Source organism: Lampris incognitus, chromosome 3 (assembly GCF_029633865.1).
Source record: "Lampris incognitus isolate fLamInc1 chromosome 3, fLamInc1.hap2, whole genome shotgun sequence".
Taxonomy (NCBI): domain Eukaryota; kingdom Metazoa; phylum Chordata; class Actinopteri; order Lampriformes; family Lampridae; genus Lampris; species Lampris incognitus.
The window spans coordinates 90,446,429-90,460,762 of record NC_079213.1 but is presented as its reverse complement, the minus strand read 5'-3'; the positions used below and the strand labels follow the sequence as shown (position 1 = coordinate 90,460,762).

General features: G+C 44.3%; 1 protein-coding gene across 1 annotated transcript in view; it reads right to left on the bottom strand.

Annotated features, from left to right (window-relative positions):
* Positions 1-776: 776 nt before the first annotated feature.
* camsap2a (calmodulin regulated spectrin-associated protein family, member 2a) overlaps positions 777-14,334 on the bottom strand; it is a 59,189-nt gene continuing 45,631 nt past the window's right edge. The window contains exons 9-19 of the mRNA XM_056276450.1: positions 13,430-13,526; positions 12,927-12,958; positions 12,532-12,601; positions 10,173-12,330; positions 8,347-8,483; positions 6,941-7,164; positions 6,233-6,329; positions 5,121-5,186; positions 3,377-3,492; positions 2,024-2,142; positions 777-1,190 (exon numbers count right to left, since the gene is read on the bottom strand). Coding sequence (XP_056132425.1) covers positions 885-1,190; positions 2,024-2,142; positions 3,377-3,492; positions 5,121-5,186; positions 6,233-6,329; positions 6,941-7,164; positions 8,347-8,483; positions 10,173-12,330; positions 12,532-12,601; positions 12,927-12,958; positions 13,430-13,526 — 3,422 coding nt within the window. The 3' untranslated portion in view covers positions 777-884. The remainder of the gene's footprint in view (positions 1,191-2,023; positions 2,143-3,376; positions 3,493-5,120; positions 5,187-6,232; positions 6,330-6,940; positions 7,165-8,346; positions 8,484-10,172; positions 12,331-12,531; positions 12,602-12,926; positions 12,959-13,429; positions 13,527-14,334) is intronic.

Sequence of the window (14,334 nt, the reverse complement as noted above, 5' to 3'; positions counted from 1 at the left end):
AGGAGTTGTGACTCCCAGACTGAGAGCCCCCGCTCCACCATAACGGCGTCCATCCTTTAAAGATCGCTTCTTCAAAAGGGATTCTGGGAAAGCTGAAACCGTCTGACTTTGTTGAGCGTGGACACACACGTATTGTGCGGCTAACACTAGCTGTATGCAGTTAGTTCTTTTTTGGCCCATTGTAGTTTCACATACCTTAACTATACAAACTGTTTTACCCAAAAAAGATGGGAGAGAAAAAGCACTCTTCCACATACAAAAGCCCTCTAAAGGTGTACATTGCTTTACAATCAACTCATCCCACTCACGCGTTAAAACGAAATAAACGTAAGGCCACACACACACACACACACACACACATCATCAACCAATTCCTACCAATGGAAATGAACCTGTACAAGACGAGTTAAAACATTCAGTGCTTTAGTGTGGCAAAAAACAAAAAAACAAAAACATTCTGGAATCCCTACCTTCTCTTTCTCTTAAATATTGGCACGTATGAAAAAAGACCCCAAAACAACAGCAACATATATACACACATGCTGTCATTAAATTACTCAAATCGGACAATCTCAGCCAACACATTAGTAACTACCATTTACAGCGGGGTTTGTTTAAACAGTGGTCTACATTCCAGTTGTAAATAATCTCTGATGGAGTCCTACAATGTCCCGCCCAAAGCATGGTGGAAAAAAACATACAGGAATGGAACAGAAGAAAATTACAAAGGAACATAAAAAAACAAAAAAACAAAAACAAAAACGCATCCATCTAACTGGCGTTGCAGGTGCTGGAATCTTCATGGATATGTACAGTGAAGTGCAAATTGGAAGGATTCCTCCGTTTGAGCTGGAAATGGAAAGAGAGGGAAGTGGTTTATGTCTTTAGGACTGGGCAGGTACTACTTTTTTAGGGGTGGCTGGCTTCTTGGTTTGCCAGAGGTGGCTGTGAATGGTGATTGCGTCCACGCTGGCTGACATGGTCTTGGCTGGTATCTGGCTGAACTGCTTCTTGTCTGAGTTGTACTTGTAGAGGCCGTCTATCATCTTGCGCGTGATGGTCTTGGGGCCAATGCCCGTCAGCTTGTTGATCTCCTCTGACTCGGGGCAGTATGTGTAGAGCGAACGGAACTGGCAGCCGGCGTCTCGAAACAACACCAGGAAGCTGTTGGCCTCTGACTTCTCCATTTCCTGTGCAGGTAAAGCAGAGACATGCTCATTTCCAATGAATGTGATGTTGGCAAATAAACAAAAAAACAAAACAAAACTGAGCTGCTGGTGATTCTTACTATATTTTGTTCATTCTCACCTGTGTGGGGTAACTATTTTTCCCCCTTTTTCTCCCAGTTGTACTTGGCCAATTACCCCATTCTTCCAAGCCATCCCGGTCACTGCTCCACCCCCTCTGCCGATCCGGGAGGGCTGCAGACTACCACATGCCTACTCCGATACATGTGGAGTTACCAGCCACTTCTTTTCACCTGACAGTGAGGAGTTTCGCCAGGGGGACATAGCCCGTGGGAGGATCATGCTATTCCCCCCACTTCCACCTTCCCCCCGAACAGGCACCTCGACTGACCAGAGGAGCCGCTAGTGCAGCGACCAGGACACATACCCACATCCGGCTTCCCACCCGCAGACACGGCCAATTGTGTCTGTAGGGATGCGCAACCAAGCCGGAGGTAACACGGGGATTCGAACCGGTGATCCCTATGTTGGTAGGCAATGGAATAGACCAACCATGCCACCTGGACACCCTTATGGGATAAGTATTTAACGGTAAAAATGCACTCATAATGGCATGAATGTTGAAATATTTGTTGTGTTCTTTGATTTTTGCAATTCAAATATTATTTTTTTTTCATAGTCTATGTCTATGAAAAATCCCATGTTCACATCAACTCAGGGCCATTACCTTTTGTGGTAGGATGAAGGTTGAAATTTTGAATCAAACCATTTGACAGGAATACGAGACCTTGTGCACACAAAATGTTCTGTTTATACACATCTGTATGACATATTACCTCGAGTATCTTGTTCTTCTGCCCCTCATTGACCTTGCCTGCCAGGCAGCAGTGGGCAAGAGCATTCTGGATAATGTGCTTGTTGGATTTTGCACTGGGCTCCTTGTACAGCTTGGGCCCTGCAGGAGAACAATTAAGAAAAAAAAAAAAAGTCCCCAATAAAAATAAATAAATGAGTAGAAGAACTACATCATACAGTTGCCATAAAAAACACTGTATTTGTGTCAGAAGAGTGATGCTGACTGCTGCCTTTCCAGAATATCTGTCGATAAATCATTCATGGTCGACAGGTTTGACAGTTACGACTGTCAAGTTCAGTAATTTATCTTACAATTATTCAGATACATTTATCATCCATCCCCCACTATGATCTTTAATGAATGAATGAGCATTAGAGCGAGTCAGTAAATGCTTATGCAACTATGGTATTTTATGCAGTTTATTTATTTTTATATATATTTTTTTATTTTTCCCCATTTTTCTCCCCAATTGTATCCGGCCAATTACCCCACTCTTCCGAGCCATCCGAGTCACTGCTCCACCCCCTCTGCTGATCCGGGGAGGGCTGCAGACTACCACTTGCCTCCTCCGATACATGTGGAGTCACCAGCCGCTTCTTTTCACCTGACAGTGAAGAGTTTTACTAGGGGGATGTAGCACTTGGGAGGGTCATGCCCTTCCTTCCCCCCAGTTCCCCCTCCCCCCAAATGAACAGAGGAGGCACTAGTGCAGCAACCAGGACACATACCAACATCTGGCTTCCCACTCGCAGACATGACGAATTGTATCTGTAGGGACGCTTGACCAAGCCGGATGTAACACGGAGATTTGAACCAGCGATCCCTGTGTTGGTAGGCAACGGAATAGATTGCTACGCTACCCGGATGCCGTATTTTATGCAGTTTAAATGTTGCGTTCCACCTGCAAATAACTGACAAGACAGAATGACATTATTTATGCATTTACAATAGGCTGCCTGACCTAAACTGAAGAAATAAACCTTTTAGACAGCACACATGTGCTGGTAAGGAAACAACGCTCAACACTTCACTCAACATCATAATGTTATTATGTATATTACATCTATATTATATCATATTATATTATATTTGATAAAATCCATAATATCTTTACCAGTTGATTTCACTAGTAAATGCACTTTCAACCAGACAGGGAGTAACTAGAGAACTCACCGTCTGTATATATATTTTTTTTTTTGATCCCCTACTCAAGTGTCGTGATGGCACACAGTGTGAAACCACAACACTCTCGCAGGTACTAATGTTGTAGCAACGGTGTGAACAAGTCAAAAAGTCAAAGAATGGATAACAGATGTAGGTTGATTGCACCTACCAGTGTACTCTGTGTTGGATGTGATGGAGGAGGTGGTGGATCCATTTTCCCAGTCCTTCTCTCCATTTCTGCTGCTGGAGTGACTGGGGGACAAAAAGCCATCTGCAGATTCTGGCCTGGAACCACACACAACACACACAACACACACACACACACACACACACACACACACACACACACACACACACACACAATGAGGTCACCTCTTGTCAAGGCTGCTTGCTTCACAACAGTCAGCAATTCCAAAATGCTACATCGGCAGATAAGGAAACAAACTTTTTTTTTGTCTGCCTGACACATTGGCTGGCACAACTCTTGCCTAGCCAACTCCTCTATTCATCTAGACAGTCAGGTAATTTAAACACAGACTGTTACTTCGAAATGATGTTTGGTCCCCTGTAAGCATGGCTGGTCAAAAAGTTAAAATAAGCAGCCACCGTGAAATATACCAGCATTGCTATACTGGTATATGGCTGGTGTTAAGTTACTTCTCTAGCTGAGCTAAAGCTTCGTATGGATTTTCTTGATATTGTGGATGAGCACATATGTGCTATCTTTGCACATAGCACAAGCACTATGTAGTCAAACAATGTGACCATCATCAGCAACAGCAAGGATATGAGCTTTGCTCTAGGCTACTATTGTATGGCATCCCAAATCATGTAAGCCTAAGCAGCGTAAAACTTGCAAGCTCAGGCAGTGCCGTAATGTGAGGCGGTCTGGTGCAGGCAAGTAAAAGCCTCTCTTCAGTGCAAGGCATTAAAAAAAGGCCAATGCATTACAGGTAGCATAGCTGGCACTTGGTTGTTTATTTGCCAGGACAGAAATACAGCAAATTAGCTAATGCAGCTACATACTAGTTTCCCTACAAAGAACCAATATTCACAAAGTATGAACCAACCCTTCTATGGATTCAATGCAAAAGGAAAATGCAGTGCAAAATTAAAATGAACAATTTTACTCAAAACACCGAGTATTTATTTGTGTGTGTGTAAATAGCTGGCAGGCATATGTGCAAATAATGTGCTCATAGTGCTTTTTGCACAGATGCTACACTAAAAAAAAGGTCCACGTAAACAACCCATTCAATCTCTTAGGGAATGAAAAGCTCATGGTCTTGAAAAGAGGCAAAAAACTGCTAAAAAGGTGTGGGAAAATGAGCTTGTTTTTAATGCAATTTCACTTGTTTCAAGTCTAAACCACAACTGTAATGAGGTGATTTGTTTCAAGATAATGCCAACTTATTGAGTAAAGAAGAACAATTGAGTTGCATTTGAATAAAATGAAATTTGCATCCTTCATTTGCATAAAGCAAGAATGATATTACCGCACTGTTGATGTGAGTAAATGACGGACAAGGCGAGCTTGTGACAGTGTGGCACTCAACAAAATAAAAAAAAAAAAGCAAATATTTTGATATTTTGTCAATTGTGCCAAAGCTATGAGGAGAGGGGTGGATGCTGGTGAGGACAGCGCCGCAAAGGAGCCACCCAAAGACACAGGTGAATCGTGTAAAAAAAAAAAAAAAGAAAAGAAAAAGTTATCTGTGAAGGGTGTGAAGCCAAAATTAATCGTGGGCATTCTGTCATTAAGGCAAAAGAAATGAAGACTTCTTTTTTTCTTCAGGTGTTTGCGCAACTGAAAATAAAACCCGTAATGGGAGAGGGCTTCAGTGCAGTATTGGGATTGGAGCAGCATGACACAATTTAGGGTTGATCTGCTGTGAAAAACAGAAAACACTAACCTTCGCCTCCTCTGCTTAGGGGAGCTCAGAAAGTAGAAGAGACTGCCAGAGGCTAAGCTAGCACTTCTGACAGGTGCAAAACAGTAAGAGAGAAGGTTGTAAAACATGGAGATTGGAGGAACACAGAGGAAACGTTTGGCCTAAAGTCCTGATAAACCTCACAGTTACGTCACGCTCAAAGCACACCATGTTGAATCAAAACCACAGTAAAGTCAAGCTTTGCAGGTTTTTCTTTTTCTTTTTTAAATTTTCCCCCCTTTTTCTCCCCAATTGTATTCGACCAATTACCCAACTCTTCCGAGCCGTCTTGGTCACTGCTCCACCCCCTCTGCCTATCCGGAGAGGGCTGCAGACTACTACATGCCTCCTCCGATACATGTGGAGTCGCCAGCCGCTTCTTTTCACCTGACAGTGAGGAGTTTCACCAGGGGGATGTAGCGCATGGGAGGATCACGCTATTCCCCCCAGTTCCCCCTCCCCCCCGAACAGGTGCCCGACTGCCCGGAGGAGGCGCTAGTGCAGCGACCAGGACACATACCCACAGCCGGCTTCCCACCTGCAGACACGGCCAACTGTTTCTGTAGGGATGCCCAACCAAGCCGGAGGTAACATGGGGATTCTAACTGGCGAACCCCATGCTGGTAAGCAATGGAATAGACTGCCATGCCACCTAGACGCCCCCTTATTTTAGGTTTTAAATGAGGTCTTTTGACAGTTTTTTTCTCAATTAATCTGCCCAGCTATTAAACCTGGTATAAGTTAATTTCATGTTTTTTCTTCACAATTTGTGATCTGTATTTAATTACTCAATTGCCACAGAATTCCTTCATTATTACCCTTTCAGTTCAAAATTTAATCAGGGAGTCTCTTGTGATTCTTCAGGATTTCAGATTTTTGGACCCATAACTCCCAGCAGCCATCTCTTCTGGGATAATGCGGCGTTCATGATTTTCTCCCGCTGTTTGCGTTCCAGAGATCCTAACATTTCTAACTCTCCAAAATCACCAGTCAAACCTTTAATTTTAAAGTGAAACTTTTACAAAAAATAAGAAACCCTGCTGCTGAATTTTGCCCCTTACGCTGAAGCTTAAAGAAATGTAAAAGCCTCTCACCTCGGCGCTCTCTTCTCCGAGTGAACGCTGTCACCGTCTCCCAGGTTGAGAGAAGCGAGGGACAAGCTGGAGACTGAAAAGACACGCTGTCGTGAACCTGGATGTGAAACAGTGAGACGTGGCACGACACAGGACACAGTTACACCACCACGGATGAGCATGACACCCGTCCATGCACCCCATTTTGTGCCTACCTAGTTGCAGAGCAATGCAGCTTCTACACGATGACATGAATAAACCCAAGCAAAACATGACACACACAGATACACAGTTATGGCAGGTTTACTATAAACACATGAAAATACATATGTAAATGTTAACACACACACACACACACACACACACACACACACACACACACACACACACACACACACACACACACACACTAAACCTGCATTGCTCCTTCAAAATATAAACATGTAATTTGAAGCTTCCCTATGTTGTTTTTATCAAATATTAGCCAACACCACATTGGTTTCCCATGTAAACCAGCGCAAGCGGGCATCAATGGTCAGACAACTAAGGAGTTGAGAAAATCGAAAACAATAGAACGACCACAGCATACCGTACGCAGCTGTGCTATGATCTGTTAGCAAAGACATTTTGTCAGGTGGCACAAAGAAAGCTGCTCGCACGGAGCAGCTTGGGCACAGACGTGACAAGTGAGACGGCGGCTGACCCCTGAGAGATCGTTGCCGTGGTTACCTGTAGCAGTCCTGATGGGGGTTTTAGGAGAGTCCATGCTGTCTCGATGGATGGACTTGGGCCGGCCGCGCCTCTGTTTGGCGCCGCCGGCCGGACGCAGTTTGATGACGGTGTCCATGTCCTCCATAAGTTTCAACTGCTTCCTGCGGAGGTACTCCTGCTTGATGAACTCCTTCCTAGCCTTGTCCTCTTCTTTCCTGATGCGCTCCTCCTCCGCTTTCAGCCTGGATGGTGGAAGCAGCAGAGGACGGGACACAGGGACAGAAACATAGGTGAGCACATTGATAAGAATTCAGGTGTAGCTTTTCTTTTTCTTTTTTTTTTTGGATTTTTTCCGCCCAGTTGTACTTGGCCATTTACCCTATTTTCCGAGCTGTCCCGGTCGCTGCTCCACCCCCTCTGCCGTTCCGGGGAGGGCTGCAGACTACCACATGCCTCCTCCGATACACGTAGAGTCGCCAGCTGCTTCTTTTCACTTGACAGTGAGGGGTTTCGCCAGGGGGGCTTAGCGTGTGGGAGGATCACGCTATTCCCCCCAGTTCCCCCTCAATCCCCAACAGGCGCCCCAACTGACCAGAGGAGGCACTAGTGCAGCGACCAGGACACATACCCAAATCCAGCTTCCCACCCGCAGACACGGCCAATTGTGTCTGTAGGGATGCCCAACCAAGCCGGAGGTAACACGGGGATTCGAACCAGCGATCCCTGTGTTGGTAGGCAATGGAATAGACCACCACGCTACCCGGACACCCCCAGGTGTAGCTGTTTTGTTTTGATTATAAAGATGACCTGTAATGGCAACTATCAACATGTTGTCTATTCCTGAGTCTGAATAAGTGAATCGCTGTGTTTTAACATGATAATACAGGACTGGGTTTCCTGGAGATCTTTTTGGGGTACATTTTTCTATTGATACTTTGTATTGTGGTTAAAGTAATATTTGCATCTAGTACAGTATTTCTTCAGTTTGCTGCAGTAAACGCTTTGGCACGTCGATGGTGCACAATGGTTTAGCATAATCTTAAAGCGCCATAGATCACAAAGTAAATAAAATTTAGTAGGTCAGTGTATTTGTATTTTATTATCATATGTTTTACCTGACTTAAATATTTCCTCCTAAACGGCTACATATCTGTTGGACAAATACACTCTCGGTAGGTGTCGACTCAGTCCATAATATAGCAATTCTAATTTTCTAGCCCACCACCCCTCAGTGAGAGTAAGGGTCCAATGTCACAAATGGTAGTGGTTATAAAATATAGATATGTACTTCCCCTGTTTTATAGGTAGGCAACAGAAACAATAGACAGACACTCACAATTAATGGAGAAACTTTAACAATGGAAGGAGTAGAAATGGAAAAGGGAGAAACACGGAGGGATTGTTCCTAATTTATGTCAACGCACCGAGCCTCCTCCTTCTTTTGTTCCAGTTCAGCCTCCTGCTGCATCTTCCTCTGTTGGCTCTCCTTCTCCCTCCTCATCCTCTTCTCTAGCAACGCTGCTCTCTTCTGGGCCATGTTGTCCTTGCCCTTTCCCTCCTCCTGAGACAAGAGGGGAAACCAAATCTGTGACCACCTTGCAAATTCTCTCCAAGTTCTTGAGTTGGTTGGTAAAATAGAAAAAACACTAAAAAAAAAAAAACAATCTCAGCAAGATCTGATGAAGGCATATTTTAAAGGTTCTTCCTCTTGTGTTCATAACGTGTAGCTGAGCTTTTGCTTTTGTCTTAGAAAAAGCAAAAAAAAAAAAAAAAAAGACAGCGTTAGCTATTATTTTTTGTGAAATACTTTCATTTTATCATACTTGTGGATGAGAAAAGTAGCCAGTGCTGCATCACTTTCACTTTCTTTTGAGACTTTCAGTTGTCTCCACTTCTCAAGCATATACACAATGTTGACCCAATGGCGAGGTAAGTCATGTTCCTTGTCAGTAATGCGCTTGTGTTGTCGCAGTACTCCACAAAGCAGTGGCTATGTGTACCTTACCAGAATGTACCTCTAAATGGTCTCTAAAGAGAGAAGATAACTGTTCAGTTGAAGCCTTCCACTTTTTTCTTCACCTATATCATGCTCTTTTGGACTGGGATCAGCAGTCCAATGGCTCTTCAGTGAGCTGCTATCATTCAACATCACCCTGGTCCTGATACTGAAATATAAATCATGCTTTTAGTATGCCAATCAAATAATTTTCAATCTATGTATACCAGCTGGCTAATTTCAACACTAATCACGCTGTTTCTTCAATATAATGAAGATTCGTGTGAACATCCCTAGCACATGAAAACCACCCCACCCAGGCTGATTCAACATCTCTTCAACCCCACGTCTCCACAGCTGCGTTTGAATTATTCAAAGCAGCCCCACTTTTCTGACCTATATCAAAGCACAGCGCAGCTAGAAAGCTAGCCCATAAAACCACAAACAGAAATATGACATTGTTCTCAACTGGCCATTTACTGAGCCATTCCTCATCTGATATGAGATACAGGAGCTTTTTTTTTTAATTAAAACAAACATGGCCATAACTGGATGGAATGTAGAAATGCTTTGTTACAGAACGTGGACACGGCACTTCACGATGGCATAACTTCAGCAAGAGAACTGTTATTTTCCGCTATTATTGCAGTTATCGCTTGACTTGACTGTGCTAGCCAAAGAAAATTATGCATTTGATCTGTATCCAAATCTACAGTACTCTCCTTTTCTTGTGAAAACCGAACATTAACAAGTGTAGATGACATAAAAAAACGTGATTACGGGAAAAATAACTTGTTTTTTTCATTGATTATGACTTGAGATATAGACTTGAGATACTATTACTTAAGAGTGAGCTTAAGAGTGTGTTTACAACATATGCAATTTCAACACACTATGTCTTGAAAGCCCATGTGGGCTAGACTTTGAGTGCATGACATATGATTAAAAGGAAATATGAAAAGACAGAAAAAATAAAGATTATTACATCACTACAAAGAAAATTAGCAAAATTTCCAACTAGTGGTGGGATGGCTGTGCAGTTAGACAGAAAGTCCTTTAATGTAACTATGATTTCAGATGTCTCATGTCTGAAACAGCCAGTTCTAACCGATGTTTAACCCCTTCCTCTGACGCTCCAACCTCTTAGTGAATTAGGTGTATCTAAGTATTCTGTATGAAAGAACAATGCATTAATAGAAAAAAAAGTCTCATGGCACTGTGTGTAATATTGTCTGAAATGCTCCAAAACAGTACCTTGAAGAAGAAGCCACGGCACATCTTCTGGTCAGCATCAACACCTTCTAAGTCATCCTGCTGCTTCACCTCACTTTCCTCCAACAGCTGCTCCTCCAGGCCTGACAGGGGAACCTCGATCAGACTGCTCTTGGCCTGGGCGGAGGCCCCCAACTGGGGTGGGCTTTCTGTGGGTGTCACAGTGAAGGTTTCTGTCACAGGTTGGGACAGAATCTCAGAAACATATGACTCGACTGTAGGTTTGAGATCCGCAAGCAACTTCCCTTCATCTCCTGCAGTCTGATTGAATACTTGGCTTTGAACCCTCATGTCCTGCAGGGTTTCATCAATCATACTTAGCTCTGCTTTGTTCAGCTGGCTGGAGTGTTTGGCTAGGGAGCTGGGTAGTGGGTTGACTGCACTGACACCGACACTCTCCTCTTCTGGAGAGAGGAGTGTGTCTGGCTCCTTGATCCACTTCCCATCTGTGGCTGCGGCCTCCTGGTTTACAGTTGCTGGTTTCTCCCCCATGTAAACAAAGGAGTTTGCCAGGGGTTGGCAGGGAGAGAACCTCCGTAGCCTGGGGATGCTATCCACAGATTGCGGGGCGGTAAGGACTCGATTGTAGGGGGCCAGTTTGAGCTCATTTGGGCGAGGGGTGCGTGGGTTACGGGAATGGAAAGAGGCAGACTTGTGTTTGATGCTGGTTGGCGAACGGTGCGTTGAACGAGGTGAGTCAGCAGGGGATGAAGGTCCTGAAGATCGGGTCACAGCTGTGGCTCGGCCCTGTTTTTGTGGGGAAGGGTTTGTGTGTGAAGGCGGAATGACCCACGCCTGCTGCTGCTCCCTCATGGCCATGATCACTTCTTGCTGTTGGGCCAGTCTCTGCATCTCAGTCTGAAGGAAAGCCAAGGAGTGATTTAGTTTCTCGATAGAACGTGTGTACTCCGTTAGGTCCACCTCAGTTGGCTGACCTGCACTTGGCCCACCCTCCTCTCCTGCCCCAGGTGACTTCAGCCAACGGGAGCCTTCGCTGCATTGCTCTGCTCCATCAGGGGTGTCAGCCTTGCCTCTCCCGGTTCTGAAGTTGGAACTTCTGGTCTTGCCTTCCTCTTCAATTGTTCCCCCTTCCTCCTCTGTTCCGCTGGCAGCCCCATCCCCCTTTCTCTTGACCACTGTGAGGAATGCTGAGCGGCCCATCCTTTGGCGATGTCTGGTAAACGCGGCCTCCACTTTCTTCTTTTGGGCTTCAATGGCTTTCCGTTTCTCCTCCAGTCGCATCCTCAGCTGCACCATCTCAGTAGCCATTGCCTGGGCAGGATCGTTGGGCAGCAGTTGCATGGGTTTAAGTGGGGCTTGACTAGGTACGAATGGGAATGTTTGTTGATGCACTGGGCTGTGCTCAGGGGTTGGGGCCCAGGAAACTGACAGTGGCAGACCAAACTCAGAGCCTTCAGGGGTGGTTTTAAGGGAGCTCCCACCGCCACTGCTGCTACCCCGTCCCGAGTCTGTTGCTGGAGGGTTGAGTTTCCGCATCTTCTGCTCGGCAAAGCTGGTCATCTTCACTGATGATGGGGATTTGCTGTGGCCACTCGGGCAGGGGCTTGGCGTATCCATATCCAGCTCCATGTTCACCGAGTAGTCTTTCAATGAGGAGTCCTCGTCCAACATGTCCTCTGTTCGCACGTGGATGCCTGTATCAACCTCTGTAGTGTCTGTGGCGCTCAGAGCCGCTTTGGAGTCTGACTCTGACACCGGCTCCAGCCCACCGATACTGCTGGGCCCGCAGTCCTGACTGTGGAGAAAGAAGCCATTGTTGATCCCCTCTGTTGGGGGTCTGCTGGGGCTTTGTATTATCTGGAGAGCCTCCTCCATTGAGGGAGTTGTAGGGATGTCATGGCCGTGTCCATTGGGAAAGGCTTTGCCAGTAGGACGCCTGTCAGGCTCCATCCCTGCCAGGCTGTCTGGGCGGCCCTCCTCCTCAATACCAATGTTCTGCCCATTGACCGGCTGAAAGGACAGGTTGCGCTTCATGCCACGAGGCAAGATGTGAACATTGAAACCTGAGCCGTCATCAGTGCTGGCAGACCTGATCATGCCACGGGTGGAGGGTGGAGCGGTGGGAGAACAATCTTCTTTATCAAAGGGGATGTCGAAAGATACACCATAAGGCCCTGATCTGATGTGACAAACAAACAAAACCAACACCAAAAAAATCAGTGTTTTGTTCTATAGCTGTTTGATTTATGTTGACTGTTTTTCTGTTTTAGGGTTAGGTGAAGAGGCTAGATTATTTAAAATCACAATAAAATATGCCAATATAAAAGCACATGGGATAATTCTTTTCTGAAGTAAAAGGTTTTAGGGACATAACACTGACCTTTTCTCTTTAGGCCAGGTTCCAATGTTGCCATCCACGAAGGACATTGACGTTGATCTCTTGATTTCACCTGATGACAAATATACACGAAATGAATCAATGCATCAATGATGGGTTGTGAGAAAAAAATATAAGGATTAATTATTCTTACGCAATGCTGCAAAAGTATTTGACAGTGCACTAGATGATAGTAAAAGCCTATTCTAGATAATTTTGTTTTAAGCACCTAATGCTGTTCAAACAAACCAGTGTACCGACTAATTGTATGGCTTTAATATAAAGTATACAACTACATATAGATAAGGACAAAATTTGCTTTTAAATTTGCCGAGTAACCCAAAAGCCATGGACAGCAACAATTAAATTGGAAATTTGGGGAGGAGCAGGCAAGTTACCTGAGTTGTGTGGTTTGGGTTGGAGGGGCAAACTAGAGAGAGCGATAGAGAGAAAAAGGAAATAACAGTCAATAGTAGTATATCATTAAATAACACTACCCACTGTCTTTTTTTAACTGTCCATGAAAGAGCTTTGCTAAATGAATATTTCGCTTGGCGGAAACACTTCCAAGGCACAAATGAACTCTTATATTCCTTGTGTGAGCGCAGCCCTCTGCAGTGGCCACTATACATCCTGTCCATCAGAGAGACCAATTAAGTGTTTCACTCAAATGCTGTAAATTGTTGGGAGAGGAAAGAGGATTTCTCATTGCCTTCACAGATCCAAGGACTTCCTCACGTGTTAATAGTAGCAGACTTTCCCAGACTGTGCTACTATTAACAGCAGTGTCAGTGTTTTTGCTAGATGTGTTCTTCTCAAAATCAACTACATGTATTGCATAATCTATCATTGACAAGTTAGTATAATGCCAAAAAAATAATCATAAGTGTGACTAGCAAACCTGGGTCTCTCAGGGCTGGGAGGTTTTTCGATGAAGCTCCTCTTAGTTGCCTTTGAGATGGGTATTGATGGCAAGTTCTTCAACAAGGACGATGGCTCTGAGGTCACACAAAAAAATCTCATCAGTGTATTTATAATATGTGGGAAGAATCTGGTGCATATATGTGACTCACAATATTATTCTTAAAGTGATACTGACATCAAAATCTGAAAATTCATATTGATAGGCTATGTTCTGAGTTGGAATGTGACCACAGAGAAATTCAGTGGCCAAAACAGCGTGTCTGCGGGCACTCGAGAGAGATCTGTGATTGACTGCAGATGGTGTCCAATGACAAATTGTGCCGGTGGACACGTAGACACCAGTCAATTTGCGTATAGGGTGTGTCCGTAGCGAGATTCTATAAAACCACGGAGAAGTCGTTCTTTCACCTCCTCCTGCTAGCTACCTGGCTCGAGTTTGTGCCAGTTTACTGAGACTTTATACTATCTATATATCTAGCTATCTATCTAGCTATCTATTTATCTAAATATCTATCATCTATCTATCTAACAGTTATTTGTATTACCGAATCCTCCTCCTCAAAACTGTAATCCTCGCAGAGGATCTCCCTCCTGCTCTTGCTATCTGACATTTTTTGTAAATAACAAGTGATGAGTGCTACCGAGCCCCACCCACCCAGGGAGACAATAGCCAATAGCTTTGAATTCATAAAACCACACCTATTTTCAGCTTTGATTCAAATTCCCAATGTTAAAAAATGTGTTCAGAAACGGCGTGTCAGTCTCTCTTTAAGGTATATTTACATATAATATTTAGAAAATAACTTCCTTTATCACTTAGCACTGCAACTATCACTGCTATGAGTACTACTCCTGCTGCTTTATTTTACTATTAATATGACA